Raw genomic sequence first — 15,095 nt, forward strand, 5'->3', positions numbered from 1 at the left:
TGCACCACAACTACGCAAGTTCGAGAGCTCCAGAGCCCGTGCGGCAACACGAGACCCCTCATGACACAATGAGGATCCTGCACGCTGCAACTACGACCCGACGCCGCCAAAAATAAATGATAAACAAATTCAAAAGAACTTTTACAGCCAGCCATTGACATGCTTTTTTATTCTGCTTGGATTTAATGAAAGTGCCCAGAGATCGTCGCCATGTCGGGAGCCACAGTACATTCCAATGAGGGACACTCCACTCTGCTCCCCCAGAAGCTTCAAAGCACCTAAGGCGGGTCGCGGATCCAGGACACAGCAAGGTGTTCCTCTGAACATTAAGCCAGGCTCAGGGCAGACAAGCCAGTCCTTAGTCCCCCACGCTACTCTGACAGCCCTAAATCAGCTCCAAGCGGAGCAGGGCAGGGCCTGCGTCCAGCAGACAGTACTCACTGGGTGAGAAGATGACCCCTCAACCCTGTCCAAAAACGACACGGGAGAGCCAATTTGATCCTGGCTTTTATTATCAGGTCAGGACAGAGGAAGTACAGGGGAGTGGCAGCAGGAGGGCCATCGTCCCAGCCCCTGGCCGATCAGAACAGCACCTGGGGCCGGAAGTGCATCTGCCGGGTGGCGTTGTTCTTCATCCCCATCTTCAGCATCCACTTCGACTTCATCCTCTGGACATACTGCATGTCCCGCTGGCGCACCAGAGCTGCTCCTGGGGTTGGGAAGGGGGTGAGAATGAGGCAAAGGGCTGTGAGCTGTGATCAGAGAAAACCCAACTTGGCAAAGAATCAAAGCTGGTTTCAGGTAAGCGGGCTCTAATATTTAACCAGGAGTTATTATCTGATGCCTCTATCCAACGAGCCCTGGGGGGTTCCGTGCGCCCGCCACTGTGCACCAGGACTGCTCTCTATATACACGCCTCTTCAGTTTTCATCACCTGAAAAGGTCTAGAAGCCCAAAAGGTGAAGCCCACTGACCAAAGGCACAGAGAAAGGCAGACTAGAAACCAAGTCAGACAGGAATTCCTGACAAGACTAACAGGAAGTCTGTCCACTACATTTAAGTGGTCTCACAGCTCCCAGGGAGCCCGAGCGAGGGAACCCATGTGCATACATGAACACAGAGGCCTTGACAATGGATTTTGGTTTCGGCGCTTTCCAGGCCGTCGGAAAGCACCTCTCCCCACTCCTGTTTTCAGGGACTGACGTTCTCCTCAAAGATCCAAGCATAACGAGCTGCACTCAGCAGACCTCAGAATAGATTTAAATAGTTTCATACTGATGATGTTTCACAGCTGAACAATTTCAGTAGCGTGCTCTAGCCCTCTGAGTCTTACTAAGCTTTCTAAAGAAAAATTTCAAAACGCAGGATGATAGCCGGCGTTTATTATATGCATGTACTATGTCATACATGCTTTATGACGTTCAACCTGCACGACTCTATACGTAGATATTATTAATACCACCTCCATTTTATCAGTGAGAAAGCAGAGGCTTCGATTAACTAAATTACTCAGACTCTTTGTGTAAGAACCTATAAGAATATCAGGTAAGTCATGTTTGACTCTATAGCTCAAACTATATTGCTTCAAGGACATTATTTAATTCCACTGTATAACCTCCAGAATTTCAACCTTTGATGATTACTAAACAATTATTTTTGCAAGTATACCTCCTAAAAAAGTTAATGGTTTACAGGCAGTTTTAAAAAGCTACTGTGCTGGAGAATATGAAATTTTTAAGTCATAGAGCTTTGGGTTTATCACCATATGTGTCTCAAGTGGTCACAGGCAAGAAGGTAAGTTTCCCCCAGAGAGGACCCATAAGGACAGAGTGAAGAGAACCACGTCACCCAAGCCCCTTTGTGTAATGCAAGTTCCTGGGCTGGCCCGGGGGGTCCCCACGGACGTACCTGTGCTGCCAGTCCATCCCAGGGCTCTGTACTGCTGCAGGACCTGGCCCACAGCCTTCCGATTCTTAGCAACCGCCACAGCTCTCGACAAGCCAAACCGCTGCTTGTAGTATCTCATCAAGGAGCGATGACCCACCCTGGCACCTGGTTTTCAAAAGAACAGTACTGAAGTACAGAGGTGGATCATTTTTCAAAGCAGAGTTATAAAGCAAGGGCTTTCCAAATCACTTTTCATGTTCATCTAGCTGGCAAACGCATGTGCCAGAAAAAAAACACTCCTATCAGCTGAAGAAAGATGAAGCTGTATGTTAACCAACAAGGGAAAGAAGGCAAACCCGAGCAGAGACACTGAGGGACATCCCTGGTGGTCTAGTGGCTAAGACTCCGTGCTCCCAAAGCAGGGGGCCCAGGTTTGATCCCTGGGCGGGGATCTAGATCCCACGTGCTGCAACTAAGAGTTCACACGCCACAACTAAAGATCCCGAGTTTGCAACTAAGACCTGGTGTAGCCAAATCAGTGAGTAAATAAATATTAAAAAAAAAAAAAAACCCTGGAGGAGGAAATGGCAACTCACTCCAGTATTCTTGCCTGGGAAGTCTCATGGACAGAGCAGTCCATGGCATTGCAAAGAGTCGCACACAACTTAGCAACTAAACAACAACAACACACAACCAGGCAGACTGTGAACTGGGGAAATACTTCTTGATGGAAATGTGGCGTAAAACAGAGTGAAGTGACCTAGCAACATGGAATAGAGAGTTCTGTAAGAAATTAAAACTTGTGTATAGAATAATAGTTGCAAATATTCAACCAATTAAGTCTACGGCTAAAGGAGAAAAGAACAGTAGAGACGCTGACAAGTGATAACAGTAGAGACAGTGACAAGTCACTGTCAGGTGAAAAATGCAGCCCCCGCACTTACGATATGCCTCCACAGAAATTCACATGGCCATCCCTACTAATACAGGTAACAGGGTCCTAGGAGACAAGGAATTTTAACTCTCTTTAACAGAAAAAAGATTGAACCAATAATGGCCCGATTTTAGTTCTACAAGCCACAGTCTGGGTTTAGAAGAGAAGCCAATCCACTTTCCCTCTGCTAACATTCTCTAATGGGGTGCTTCTCAAACAGGGGTGACTTTATCCCCAGAGGACACGTGGCAATGACTGGAGTCACTGCTGGTTGTCACAGGTAGAGGGAAGCTCCTGACACCTAGTGGGTCGAGGCCAGGGATTTGGCTAAACACCATACAATGCGCAGGACAGCCCCTCAGTGAAGAATTATCTGGCCCAAAATGTCCACAGTGCTGAAGTGGAGAAACCCCGACCTACTGCTTTCTAAATGTTGGAAGTTTTTTGGGTAGAAAGACCATGAACAGAATACTGTAACTATTATAGATGGCTATATTTGCTTTTAGAATCTAGATTTTTAACCTACTAGAAAAATCTCTATCAGGTTATTTTGTGTGAAGTCCCAGTACTTGACGAGCTACCTGCGTAACATTTTGCTCCCTACACAGATATGAATAAGTGATTACTTCCAGGTGATTGATTTGTGACCAGACTCAGGAGACAACAAAAAAAGAAATTTTCAATTCCAGGATGCTGTGGTCTCTGGATACTAACATGGATGAACGATGTCTCCCTGGACCCGACTGTTCTGGTGGGGGAAGAATTAACAAAGCTCCCAGACCACCAGAAACAAGTAAGACACAGCAATGGAGAAGGCTCGCACGTACATGGAGGCTCTAGCAGCAAAGCCCAGCAGTGCTGATGACAACTTTCTATTTATAATGTAGGTCAGGATGCTCTGAGTTTGCAACAAAGACTTCCTCAGAATCATTAAATGATAATGCTGCTCATTAGGACTTACTAAATTGATTTATTTACATTTGTAAGCAGCATTTAGAAATACCTATTCTTGAAGGCTATATTTTAAGACATGTTTGAAGAGGGTTCATGAATCAGTGCCAGGGTTTCTGACACCTGGCAGGAGAACTGTAAGCACTGTTTAGAGCCACCCCTTCCTGTGGCAATGACAGGCGTGCCTGGCAGTAAGCACCTAGCACAGGCGCTGAGAACAGCTCCGCTTCGTACCAGAACACAGCGTGCCTGTCCATAAGTAACAGATGGAAAGTGTCTGAGTCAGGCTGAAGCTTCCACCTGTCCATCTATCTTCTGCCACAGTAATAACTGCTTACAAGACTGTCCACTCCTGATCTAAAATATGATACAAGTGAACTTAATAAAACAAAGCAGATTCACGGACATAGAAAACAAGCTTTTGGTTCCTGAAGAGGAAAGAGGGTCAGGGAAGGAGAAATTAGGGCTTTGTAACTGCAGTAGCAGATACAAACTGCTATGTATAAAATAGATAAACAACAATGTCCTACTACACAGCACAGAAAACTATATTCAATATCCTGTAATAAACTCTAATGAAAAAGAACACACACACACATATACATATTTACGCAACATGTAGAATCATTTTGCTGTACAACAGAAACTCACACAACAGCGTACATCAACTATACTTCAATTAAAATGAAAAAGACTGTCTGCTGCTGCTGCTGCTGCTAAGTCACTTCAGTCGTGTCCGACTCTGTGCGACCCCATAGACAGAAGCCCACCAGGCTCCCCCATCCCTGGGATTCTCCAGGCAAGAACACTGGAGTGGGTTGCCATTTCCTTCTCCAATGCATGAAAGTGAAAAGTGAAAGGGAAGTCGCTCAGTCGTGTCCGACTCTTAGCGACCCCATGGACTGCAGCCTACCAGGCTCCTCCGTCCATGGGATTTTCCAGGCAAGAGTACTGGAGTGGGGTCCTACTTAACAAAGAGCCTAACATTTGACATTAGACAGTGAAAAAGAAGTATCTCTAACAGTAATTTCCCTAAGATTGATTATGTATCTCTTGTGGATCCAGTGGCAGATTCTTCTGGCTAGTCAGCAACTAACTGGAGCTGTCCTCACACCAACCTGCTCCAGAGAACTGAAGAGCGAAGGGGGAACTGAGCCGACCAGTCTTGGATACAAATACTCACAGCGCCCTCTACTGGATGCTTTATGTCACTGCCTCTGGGACCATCAAGATCACGGCATCCGGTCCCATCACTTCATTGCAAATAGATGGGGAAACAGTGGAAACAGTGACAGACTTTTATTTTCTTGGGCTCCAAAATCACTGCAGCTGGTGACTGCAGCCATAAAATTAAAAGATGCTTGCTCCTTTGGAAAAAAGCTATGACAAACCTATACAGCATACTAAAAAGCAGAGATATTACTTTGCCAACAAAAGTCCATCTAGTCAAAGCTATGGTTTTTCCACCAGTCATATATGGGGATGTGAGAGTTGGACCGTGAAGAAAGCTGAGCACCGAAGAATTGATGCTTTTGAACTGTGGTGTTGGAGAAGACACTTGAGAGTCCCTCGGACTGCAAGGAGATCCAACCAGTCCATCCTAAAGATCAGTCCTGAATATTTATTGGAAAGACTGATGCTGAAGCTGAAACTTCACACACCTGGTGTGAAGAACTGACTCCTTGGAAAAGACCCTGATGCTGGGAAATACTGAAGGCAGGAGGAGAAGGGGATGACAGAGGATGAGATGGTTGTATGGCATCACCAAATCAATGGATATGAGTTTGCACAAGCTCCGAGATTTGGTGATGGACAGGGAGGCCTGGTGTGCTGCAGTCCATGGGGTCGTAGAGTCAGACATGACTGAGCGACTGAACTGAAACTGACCTGAATCAACTACAGTCAAGGAATCCCAACTACTTGCTGCTTTTGAAACCAGTTTTATGCAGACTCTACTAAGGGTAGTTGATTAAATATCACTATGCTCTCCACATTAGAATCCTTCTCAAATCAGCTTCATGCTAATGTCCACACCACCCAGTCATATAACTGAACATAATCAGAAGTTTCTGAATGGTGAATTTGTTCAAAGAAATAACCAGGTGATTGAATATACTGCCATAATGCCACTACACGTCTAAATGGTGTTTATTTGAGAGTTCCTATTTCCTTGGTTCATTAGAAAAAACCCACACCAGTATTGAGGGAGAAAACCAATGGACAATAAACTGTCATATCTCATTACAACCAAGACTGACCAGAGGATGACTGGTTTTTAAAATGAGATAGTAAAAGTGTATGTAACTGTAGAGCTGGAAAAAATTTCAGAATATTGCTAGTTTCTGGTTCACTAAGAAAGCCATGTACTATTGCTATTTAAATGAATTCTATTATAAGGTTTCAGAAGTCAGTCATCTGTGAAGAAGACCCAGGAAGGCAATGACTGATGTATATGTAGATAGTTCCTTTTCTGGCTCCAGGTCACACATGCTTTTTAGACACTACATGCAGACTCTCCCCAGGGTGGGAAGATACACTTATTCACATGGTCAAAAAAATCTGTGTAGCCACACAGGTTACTTGATGCCGTTATGGCCTTTCCCCAGGAAAATGTACGTACAGGAAGAGATGTGCAGAGCCTAGTTACCCCGGGTTGGGGCAGTACCTGGCAGTCGGTTAGGTCTCTCCAGAGGCTGTATAATGGTACAGTACTGCCTGGTACTCTAGGACCACAAGGGTCACTCACTACTGCCAAGTCTCCCTCAAGAGCTGCCTGAGGTCACCATCCGACACTTTAAAACAGCATGACTCTGTACGTGGACAGGCAGCTGTCAGTAAGGAAGTTCATGTTTAAAAAAGCGAGAATAGGACTCCTCTGGAAGTCCAGTGGTTAAGACTTTGCCTTCCAATGCAGAGGGTGTGGGTTCGATCCCCAGTTAGGGAGCTAAGATACCACTTGCCCCAGAGCCAAAACATAAAACAGAAACAATGTTGTAACAAATTCAATAAAGATTTCTTAAAAAAAGTCCACATAAAAAATATCTTAAAAATAAAGACTAAATAATACCCAAGAAACTGGACCTACAAGTTAATCTCATGGCCCTTTCTTCTTTGATTGTGTGATGAACAAGCAATCTGCCACCTGGGGCTGTAGGCAAATATGACACGTGGTCCCTGAGGCCACGTTGGAGCCCAGGGTGGCTCCTTCGGCTCTCTTTACCTGCCCTGTGGCAGGCCCAGGGAAGTCACCTCCAACTTTCCAGTCACTCAGTCAACAGTCGTGGCTCCCATGTATCTGAGGCACTGTGCTGAGATGAAAGAAGCCAGTTTGGTCCTCACAGAAACAGGGACAGAAGGCAAGAGAGTCAACGAGTACCAAGAAGAAGAGACCCATCATGAGGGCCGTGCGAGTGTCACAGGAGCAGAGGAGACTCTCCTCACCCAGGGCGGGAGCTCAGCTCAGCCGCTTGGAGCATGGAACCCAACTTGAGTCTCAGAGGAAGACAGGCAGTGCGTGTACAAAGGCCTAGAGGAGGGAAACTTCACGTGGGCAGGAAAAGGAAGCATACAAAGACACTGGTGACAAAGTGACCCTGAAGGCCAGGGCTGCCCCTGGGAATTCCAGAGGGAAAAGAAAATATAGCAGAATGGTGTTTGTTTTAGAAAGAATGTTCCAGTGGCCAAGTGGAAATCAGACTGGAGAAGGCCAGAGAGGAAGCTTTCATGGTAACACAGACAAACGGACAAGGAGGCAAAAAAAAGAAAAATTATTCAAAACGCAAATTCCTAACTAATTAGGAACTGCAATTAGTTACCATCTGGATTTAGGAGAGGAATAAAGGATCCTGAGAAGACACTCAGTTTTGGCTTTGGTGAACCTGAGGAGACTGGATCACTCTGGGCAATGTGTTGTTGTCTAGACAGCTAAGGAGTCTTTAAGTTTCTGAAATTTTAAGTCCAGATGAAAATTTCTCTCAAAATAGGCTATATTTCTTAAATAGGATATCCTCACTGTTGAGCAGACTTTTGTCATGAAAAGTGCTAAAGTGGCTGCAAAACGAAGCCCACATTCCTAGTGATCCTGCTACAGCCAGACACTGCTGGCAGGGACTAGCACATTCACCTTCTCCAAGTCTACTGTGATCTTAGTCTCCCAGGTGAAACTAGTGGTAAAAACCCTGGTGGGCTCCATAGGGTCGCAGAGTCGGACATGACTAAAGCGACTTAGCATGCAAGGAAGGGGAACCTAATAAAATAAGGGCCCAAGCAACTAGTTTTTGAAAAAGAAGTTTTCAAACTTATGTCTGAGGTTCTGCATTAGTATTTTCACCAGGGGAAGAGATCAGGTCCCTTGTGATACACGTAAGCCTGTTTTGCTGCTGTGTATTGTACGGGCCACAATATTCTGCTGCATTATAGCTTTCTTATCACTGTAGAGGAGCTATATCCTCAAGACAGGTTCCGCCGGCACTTTCCTCCAACTGTCACTGCATAAAGCTGCCCTTCACCTTAGAAGGGTATTATTCCAGGTTAAGCAGGGCTGTCTGTTCCTAAACAGCAATATTGCATGTGGATTGCAAACAGCACAAGGTGGTTCCATCATGGCAGACATGTACCCACTGGCAGCATGGCTGCTCCTGCACCCCCCATCACAGCAAATCTCCCAGGCAGTGGAGGAAAGGTGGAATGGGCTCTTCACTGATGAGGTCCCTGATCTTAGGCAAATTACTCATCCGTCTAAGCTTCAGGTGGCTCATATGTCAAAAAAGGACAACAGAATCTAACTCACAGACTTGATCTAAAGATAAAATAATGTATCTGCCTGAATATACTAACTTCTCAGTAAATATACTATTAGAACCTTATTATCTTATCATTCCATTCCCTGTCATTTTAAAATGTATATTCTCTAGCTGCTCCCATTCCTATCAGCTAAGCATAACACTATAAACAATATTTCACACTTCTCATATTCATAGCTTTCCTTCTTCTTTTCATATCTGGGACAAAATTCTACCATTATGAATGCTGTTCCCCAAAGGAGAAGGCAGAATTTAAACTCCAAGTCTCTCCCTGCACCCAGAATATGAACAGGAAGCCTAGGTGCTGTCAATTATATCCAACCATGCCAGACTAACACATGCAATCTGAACAACTATGGAAACAGGAATTAGTTCAAGGAATAAGGGCAAAGTCAAGTTTAACAAGAAAAATCCAAGGAGCCAAAAAGCTAGATAATAAACAGTATACAAAAGGTTTATGTATTGAAAAGAAAGGAAACGGCCGATTAAAGCATTATAAATCACAACAAAGTGAGGAAAACACTGATGCAACTTAAACAAAACAGCTAAATCAGAGCTATGGGGCTCCCTTCAGAGGTGACCTAGTCCAAGGAACATAGACACACACTTGAAGTTGTAGGTTCTCTCCCCACAGCGTGGAAGGCAAGTGATGGGAACACACTTCTCCGATAATCTCAATGGCGTGAAGCTACGTATTCTGGACAAATGCACTTACCAGAAGGGAGAATCAGCTCCATGGTTTCATCGTCATAATCCAGGGTCTTTTCTGAGGGCAGCTCCTCAGTCTCATCATGGTCCTCGCCTTCTTTGTGATCTGGGTAGCTACTCCTGGAACCATGGAATGCCATTAACACACAGACCAAGACCCCAAATCTCATTAAAATACTGCCAACCTACTAGATCACTGAAGGGGTGGCGGGTGGGGGTTAACGTCTACAGGGACTACACTGAAAGCTTCTGGAGAGAAAACAATTTGCTAGCATTTTCTCTTTAGTAAAGTAAGCAAATAGCCTGTGAATTCAAATTGGATCCCAGACCTAAATGTAAAACACAAAACTATAAAAAATCCTAGAAGATAATATAGAAGAAAACCTGGATGACTTAAGGTTTGGTGATGACTTTTTAGGCATGACACAAAAGGCACAGTTCATGAAAGAAAGAACTGATCAACTAAACTTCATTCAAATTAAAAACTTCTGCTCTGTGAAAAACAGTATCAAGAGAATTAAAATACAAGATGAAGACTTGGAAAAAGTATTGACAGAAGACACATCTGATAAAGGACTGTTATCCAAATGTAAAAAGAACTCTCAAAATTCAACAGTAAGAAAATAACCGATTCGGCCAAAAATGGGCCAAAGACCTCAACAGACTCCTCACTAAGGAGAAACACATGGCAAATAAGCATATAAAAAAGATGCCCACAGCATATGTCATCAGAAAAATGGAAATTAAAACAGAGATATCACTACACACCTATCAGAATGGCCCAGACCCGGAACATCTAATGCTGGGGAGGGTCTGGGCAGTAGGAATCCTTCGTTGCCAGCAGGGATACAGGAGGGCAGAGCCACCTTGGAAGAGCTGGCCGCTTGTTGCAAAATCAAACATACTCTTACCATAAGACCCAGCCTGCTGCTTGGATTTACCCTAAGGAGTCGAAAACTTCTGTCTATACAAAAACCTGCAGGTGGATTACAGAAGATTTATCCAAATTCCTACAACTTGGAAGAAACCAACACGGACTTCAATAGGTGACTAGATAAACAAACTGGTACATCCATGCAAGGGAATAGTTTTGGATTACACCAAAAAAAAATGAGCTAGCAGGCCATGAAAAGACACGGAAGAACCTTAAAAGCATGTTACTGTGAAAGAAGCCTGAAAAGGCTACATTCTGTATGATTCTAACCAGACAATATTCTGGAAAAGGCAAAAATATGGAGACATTAAGTATCACTGTTTTCTAGGGATCGGGTGAAGGAGAATGATGAACAGGCAGAACACAGAGGATCTGTAAGCCAATGAAACTACTCTGAGGGTGGATACAGGTCACTATATGCACATCTGTCCATACTCACAGAACAGACAACACCAAGAGCGAACACTGAACTATGGACTTTGAGCGGTAACTGGTGGGTCAACTTGGTTCATCAAATGCAATGTATGTGCCACTGGGGGAGGCTGATAATGAGGGAGGCTATGCACTTGTGGGGTGAGGAGTACATAAGAAACTGCTATACCTTCGGCCCAATTTTGCTGAGAACCTAAAACTGTTTCTAAAAACAGTGAGCAAATAACCTACACCAATTCTTCATCTGTGTTATCTGTTTCTCTCGAGGAGGGCTGGCAAACAGGGGAAGAGGAAGAGGCTGTACAGTGGGAGATGCAGCTCTCCTCAACTTAAATCCTTACAGAAACAAGTTCTAGAAGAGTGCAGTCCAGGAGAACTCTGTGATGATACAGATCTTCAGTCTGCGTGTCCAGTATGGTGGCTACTTTGAAAGCCCATCTGCTTTTAAGCATAGGTCTTGAAATGTGGGTGGTGCAACTGAAGAACCGAATTTTTTAATTTTTAATTTAATTATCCCAAAGAGTGACATGAGTACATCTAGAAATCAGCAAATTAAGACACTGTAGTTCTAGAAGAATCTCTTTCACAAATACACACAGAAAATAATTAGAGAAAATCACACTAAAATGTTAACAGTAAGGCAGATAAGTCAACAGGAATGGACAAAAGTCTAGATCGGACACTTCACAAGAGATATTCAAGTGGTTAAGATACCCAGTTAACACACAGTAAAAGGTTCTCAACTGCATTAGTTCTCATCAGGGAAACGCACATCAAAACCACAATGGATACCCCTACACAGCCGCCACTTTTACCCCTACACAGCCACCAAAGTGGCTATAATGAAAAACTGTCAGGACAAGTGAGAAATGAGAAATCAGGAGGAAAATGCAAAAGGACAACTTAAAAGACCAGGACTTTTTTGAACACCTGTATCAGGGGGACTCTGCACTCTGGCATGGTCATGACACACACCTGCTTGCAAAGCAGAGCTGTGATGGGTCATAGGCACACCGACACTAAGCACCAACCACTCAGGCAAAACTGAACTTCAGACCGTTGACACCACAGCAAACAAAAACAAGCTTTCAAACCAGACGAACTTACAGTTTGGGCCTGAGATCGTCTCTTTGTCAGATATGTGTGTTTACCTCTGTGATACTCAGTTTCTCATTTACAAAATGACAGGAAATAAGCACCTCTTACAAAAGTGTTCTAAGAGGTATTAAGAATAGGGTATCCGACAGAGCCAGACACAGTTACCAGGGAGGGACACAGGTGAATCCAATGCAAATGTGATGAGTTTGCTTCGCTCCATGTTACAAACCAGACTGACCTAAAATCATAGAAGTCCGCAAATTCCAAAAGAGCGTCCCCATCTGTGAAGAGCTTACAGTGACTCCGGTCATTCATGTGTGCCTGTACCGCCTCCGTGGAGTAGAAGGACTTCCCTCTCTCGTTGCACCACAAGCAAATCTTCCCAACACCAACTTTCTCTCCTGGAAAAAAAGTTGAGAAAAAGACATGAAAGCAGCTTTTTGCAGCCAGATTATATCTCATCATATATCTCATCACAATCAAAAACTTGGTGGTCAAGTTTTTGATTTTCACAAAATCAGTAGGTCATTAAATCCAAGACTGGTGAGAAACACAAAGTTAATGCCCCCCAATAATGCAGGGTTTCATCATTAAAAAAGAAAAGAACATTATACTCACCCAAATATTTAATCAGTCCCTTAAGATCCGAAAGATATTCTACATCAGGAATAAAGAAGCTGTGGACTTTGGTCATATGAGCCACATTTTTTGTGAGGGAGCTTGAGTGATGTGGACAAAACAAGCAGTCCGTTATGGGGATGGCACCAAGGGGGGTGCTTCCTCCTGCCTCTTCCTCTTCTGCATCCTGCTCCTCCTCCTCCTCCATGGCTTCAGCATCCTCACATTCCAAGTCCTCATCAGAATCAATATCCTCCCAGTCTTCAAGCCAGAGATTTCGAAAACAAAATTAGTAGATGTCAGTGTTAGCTATTCATTTACCACTCACCAGTCTGCATGGCTAAGGAATGCCTTAGTCTTCCTTGTTCAGGGCACAGTAAACCCGTTGAAGGGGGCTTTGGCTCCTTTTCTAGGTATATATGAACACTTCCAATCAGTGTTAGTGGGATGTGAGATGCCATAGGGGAAGAAAGGGGGAAAAAAAAAAAACTCACCAAGTCAAGGAAGCTAGGTCGAAGGCTCAAACCTCCCGTTTCAGGTTAGCTGATTCTGAACTTCTCAGTGCACGGTTTTACCAAACTAGGTTAAGTGTAAAGCCATCATAACTAGATACCCAATAGAAATAACACATTCTACAGCAGAAGGTGTAGTGGGTAATGTGTACCCTTCTGCATATGTTAAAAATCTCTCCATTCAATAAACAGAGAAAGGATCTATTCATTCTACAAATATTTACTAAGCTAATTCTCACCCTTCGCCCATCTTAAGGTTTCAGTATCTCAATTTAATACAACAGTGAGGGGAAGACATAGGATGAGATGGCTGGATGGTATCACGGATGCGATGGACATGAGTTTGAGCAGACTCAGGAGTTGGTGATGGACAGGGAGGCCTGGCGTGCTGCAGTCCATGGGGTCGCAAAGCGTCGGACACGACTGAGCGACTGAACTGACAACTGACTTAACTGATAAAATGCCCTGTAAGGATGCTGGCCACACCGGTCAGTTCAGAAAGCATGGAAACCACCTTCACTCATCATCTTCACTTAAAAACTGACACCTCCCCGCTCCAACCTCAAGGATAAACTGAAAACCTGAGGACCAACCCCTCCCTAGCCCCGCCCCCCAGGCCGGTCCTCACCGTCCGCATCCAGGTCGTCTTCACTCTCTTCCTCCCCCTGCTGTTTCGCCAACTTCTTCGCCTGCCGTTCAAACCACCGCAGCCGGGGAGGTTTCTCGCCCGGGTCTCGCGGCTGAGTCCCACGTCCGCCGGCGGCCACGGGACACCCGGGCTCCGGCTCGGGCGCTGGCGCCGCCTTCTTGGGAGACGTGGACGGCTGAGCCTTGATGACCTGCTGGATGGCCGCGTTCACCGCATCCTTGTCCACACTGTCTACGCCCAGCCCTTTCTCCAAGTTCTTCTCGTTCATGAGTGCCACTTTCCGACTCACCGCCTGCTTCTCGAGCTCCACGTGCCGCCGGGACCTGAGGTGGTTTTCGTAGGCCTTGAAGGAAGCAAACTTCTTACTGCAGACGGTGCAGTAGGTGGCCGCGCCTTTGCTCTCTGGCTCCGCCAGGGCCCGCTGTGCCCGCACCCGCTCCTGGAAGCCCTCGAGGCTGACGGGGGCCATGCCGGCCACTTTGCGCCTCAGGTTGTAGCGGTGCCAGTCCGTCTTGTAGTGGACCCGCTGCGCCTCCGCATCTTCCAACACCGCCCTGCAGGTGTTGCAGGTGTAGGTCGCCATCCCCAGGCGGGAAATAAAGCGCGACCGAGGCAGAAATCTAGCAACCAGAGGCCTGACCACACCAAAAGAACCGAACTGCGAGCTGACTTCCGGACTGAATCGTGTCATCCCCAGCCGGACAGGAAGTCCCGCCTCTCAGACTGTAGCCACGCCTCCGCCGCGGAGAGTCCCGGGAAAGTGGGGGAAGCCAGTGACGCATCCGGCCCCGCCCAGTCGACCTGAGCTGAGTGTTGAGTCAACAAAAGTGGGCGTGGCCTGAGGTGGTTATTGATTGACAGGCCTAGCCCCGGCCGAATTAATGTCTGGGTTTGTTTTTTTTCCTGTACGTTGAAACTTGAGGCCAGGAAGGGGGGCCGCCTCGCAGAAACGCGGCTTGGGGAATCCGGAGGACTGATGTGGTTGACCACTCGACGGTCGAGGACTCTCTGAAGTTCGTGCCCCTGCAGCCCCGGGAGTGGGTGTCACGAAAGCCAGGACTGCTGGTTAGACCGTTGGTCGGACCATCAGAGACCTCTTCCCGAGGGCTGAGAGACTCAGGTTGGAGGCTGAGGGAATTCACAGGAAAACCAGAGAGTCCAGGCCAGAGCCTCGGCCTTACTAGGGCGGCCCTTCCAATGAAGGGCGCAGGGGAACCTCCTGAATCAATAGTTCGCACCTGGGAGCACAGAGCCCCGTCCAGCTGCTGCCCATTAGGAATAGAATCCCGGACATGCAGGTCATCTTAAATCTAATAGTAGCCATGTTTTAAGAAAGCAGAAAGAAAGATAAGATGGCCATTTTTTTAAACTCCGTATCATGGCAAATAGATGGGGGAAACACTGGAAACAGTGGCTGACTTTATTTTGAGGGGCTCCAAAATCCCTGCAGATTGTGATTGCAGCCATGAAATTAAAAGACGCTTACTCCTTGGAAGGAAAGTTATGACCAACATAGATAGCATATTAAAAAGCAGAGACATTACTTTGCCAGCAAAGGTCCGTCTAGTCA

At 45.7% G+C, this 15,095-nt stretch overlaps 1 protein-coding gene across 1 annotated transcript; it reads right to left on the reverse strand.

Moving 5' to 3' along the window:
* Nucleotides 1–491: 491 nt before the first annotated feature.
* On the reverse strand, nt 492–14,305 carry ZNF622 (zinc finger protein 622). The gene is made up of 6 exons (XM_010858800.1): nt 13,505–14,305; nt 12,365–12,625; nt 11,985–12,147; nt 9,290–9,402; nt 1,909–2,052; nt 492–709 (listed from the first exon to the last, which is right to left on the reverse strand). The coding sequence occupies exons 1-6, from the start codon at nt 14,214–14,216 to the stop codon at nt 582–584; spliced, it is 1,521 nt and encodes a 506-aa protein (XP_010857102.1). The 5' UTR covers nt 14,217–14,305; the 3' UTR covers nt 492–581.
* Between the last annotated feature and the right edge of the window lie 790 nt (nt 14,306–15,095).

Source organism: Bison bison, unplaced genomic scaffold, assembly GCF_000754665.1.
Source record: "Bison bison bison isolate TAMUID 2011002044 unplaced genomic scaffold, Bison_UMD1.0 scf7180017864440, whole genome shotgun sequence".
Classification (NCBI taxonomy): Eukaryota; Metazoa; Chordata; class Mammalia; order Artiodactyla; family Bovidae; genus Bison; species Bison bison.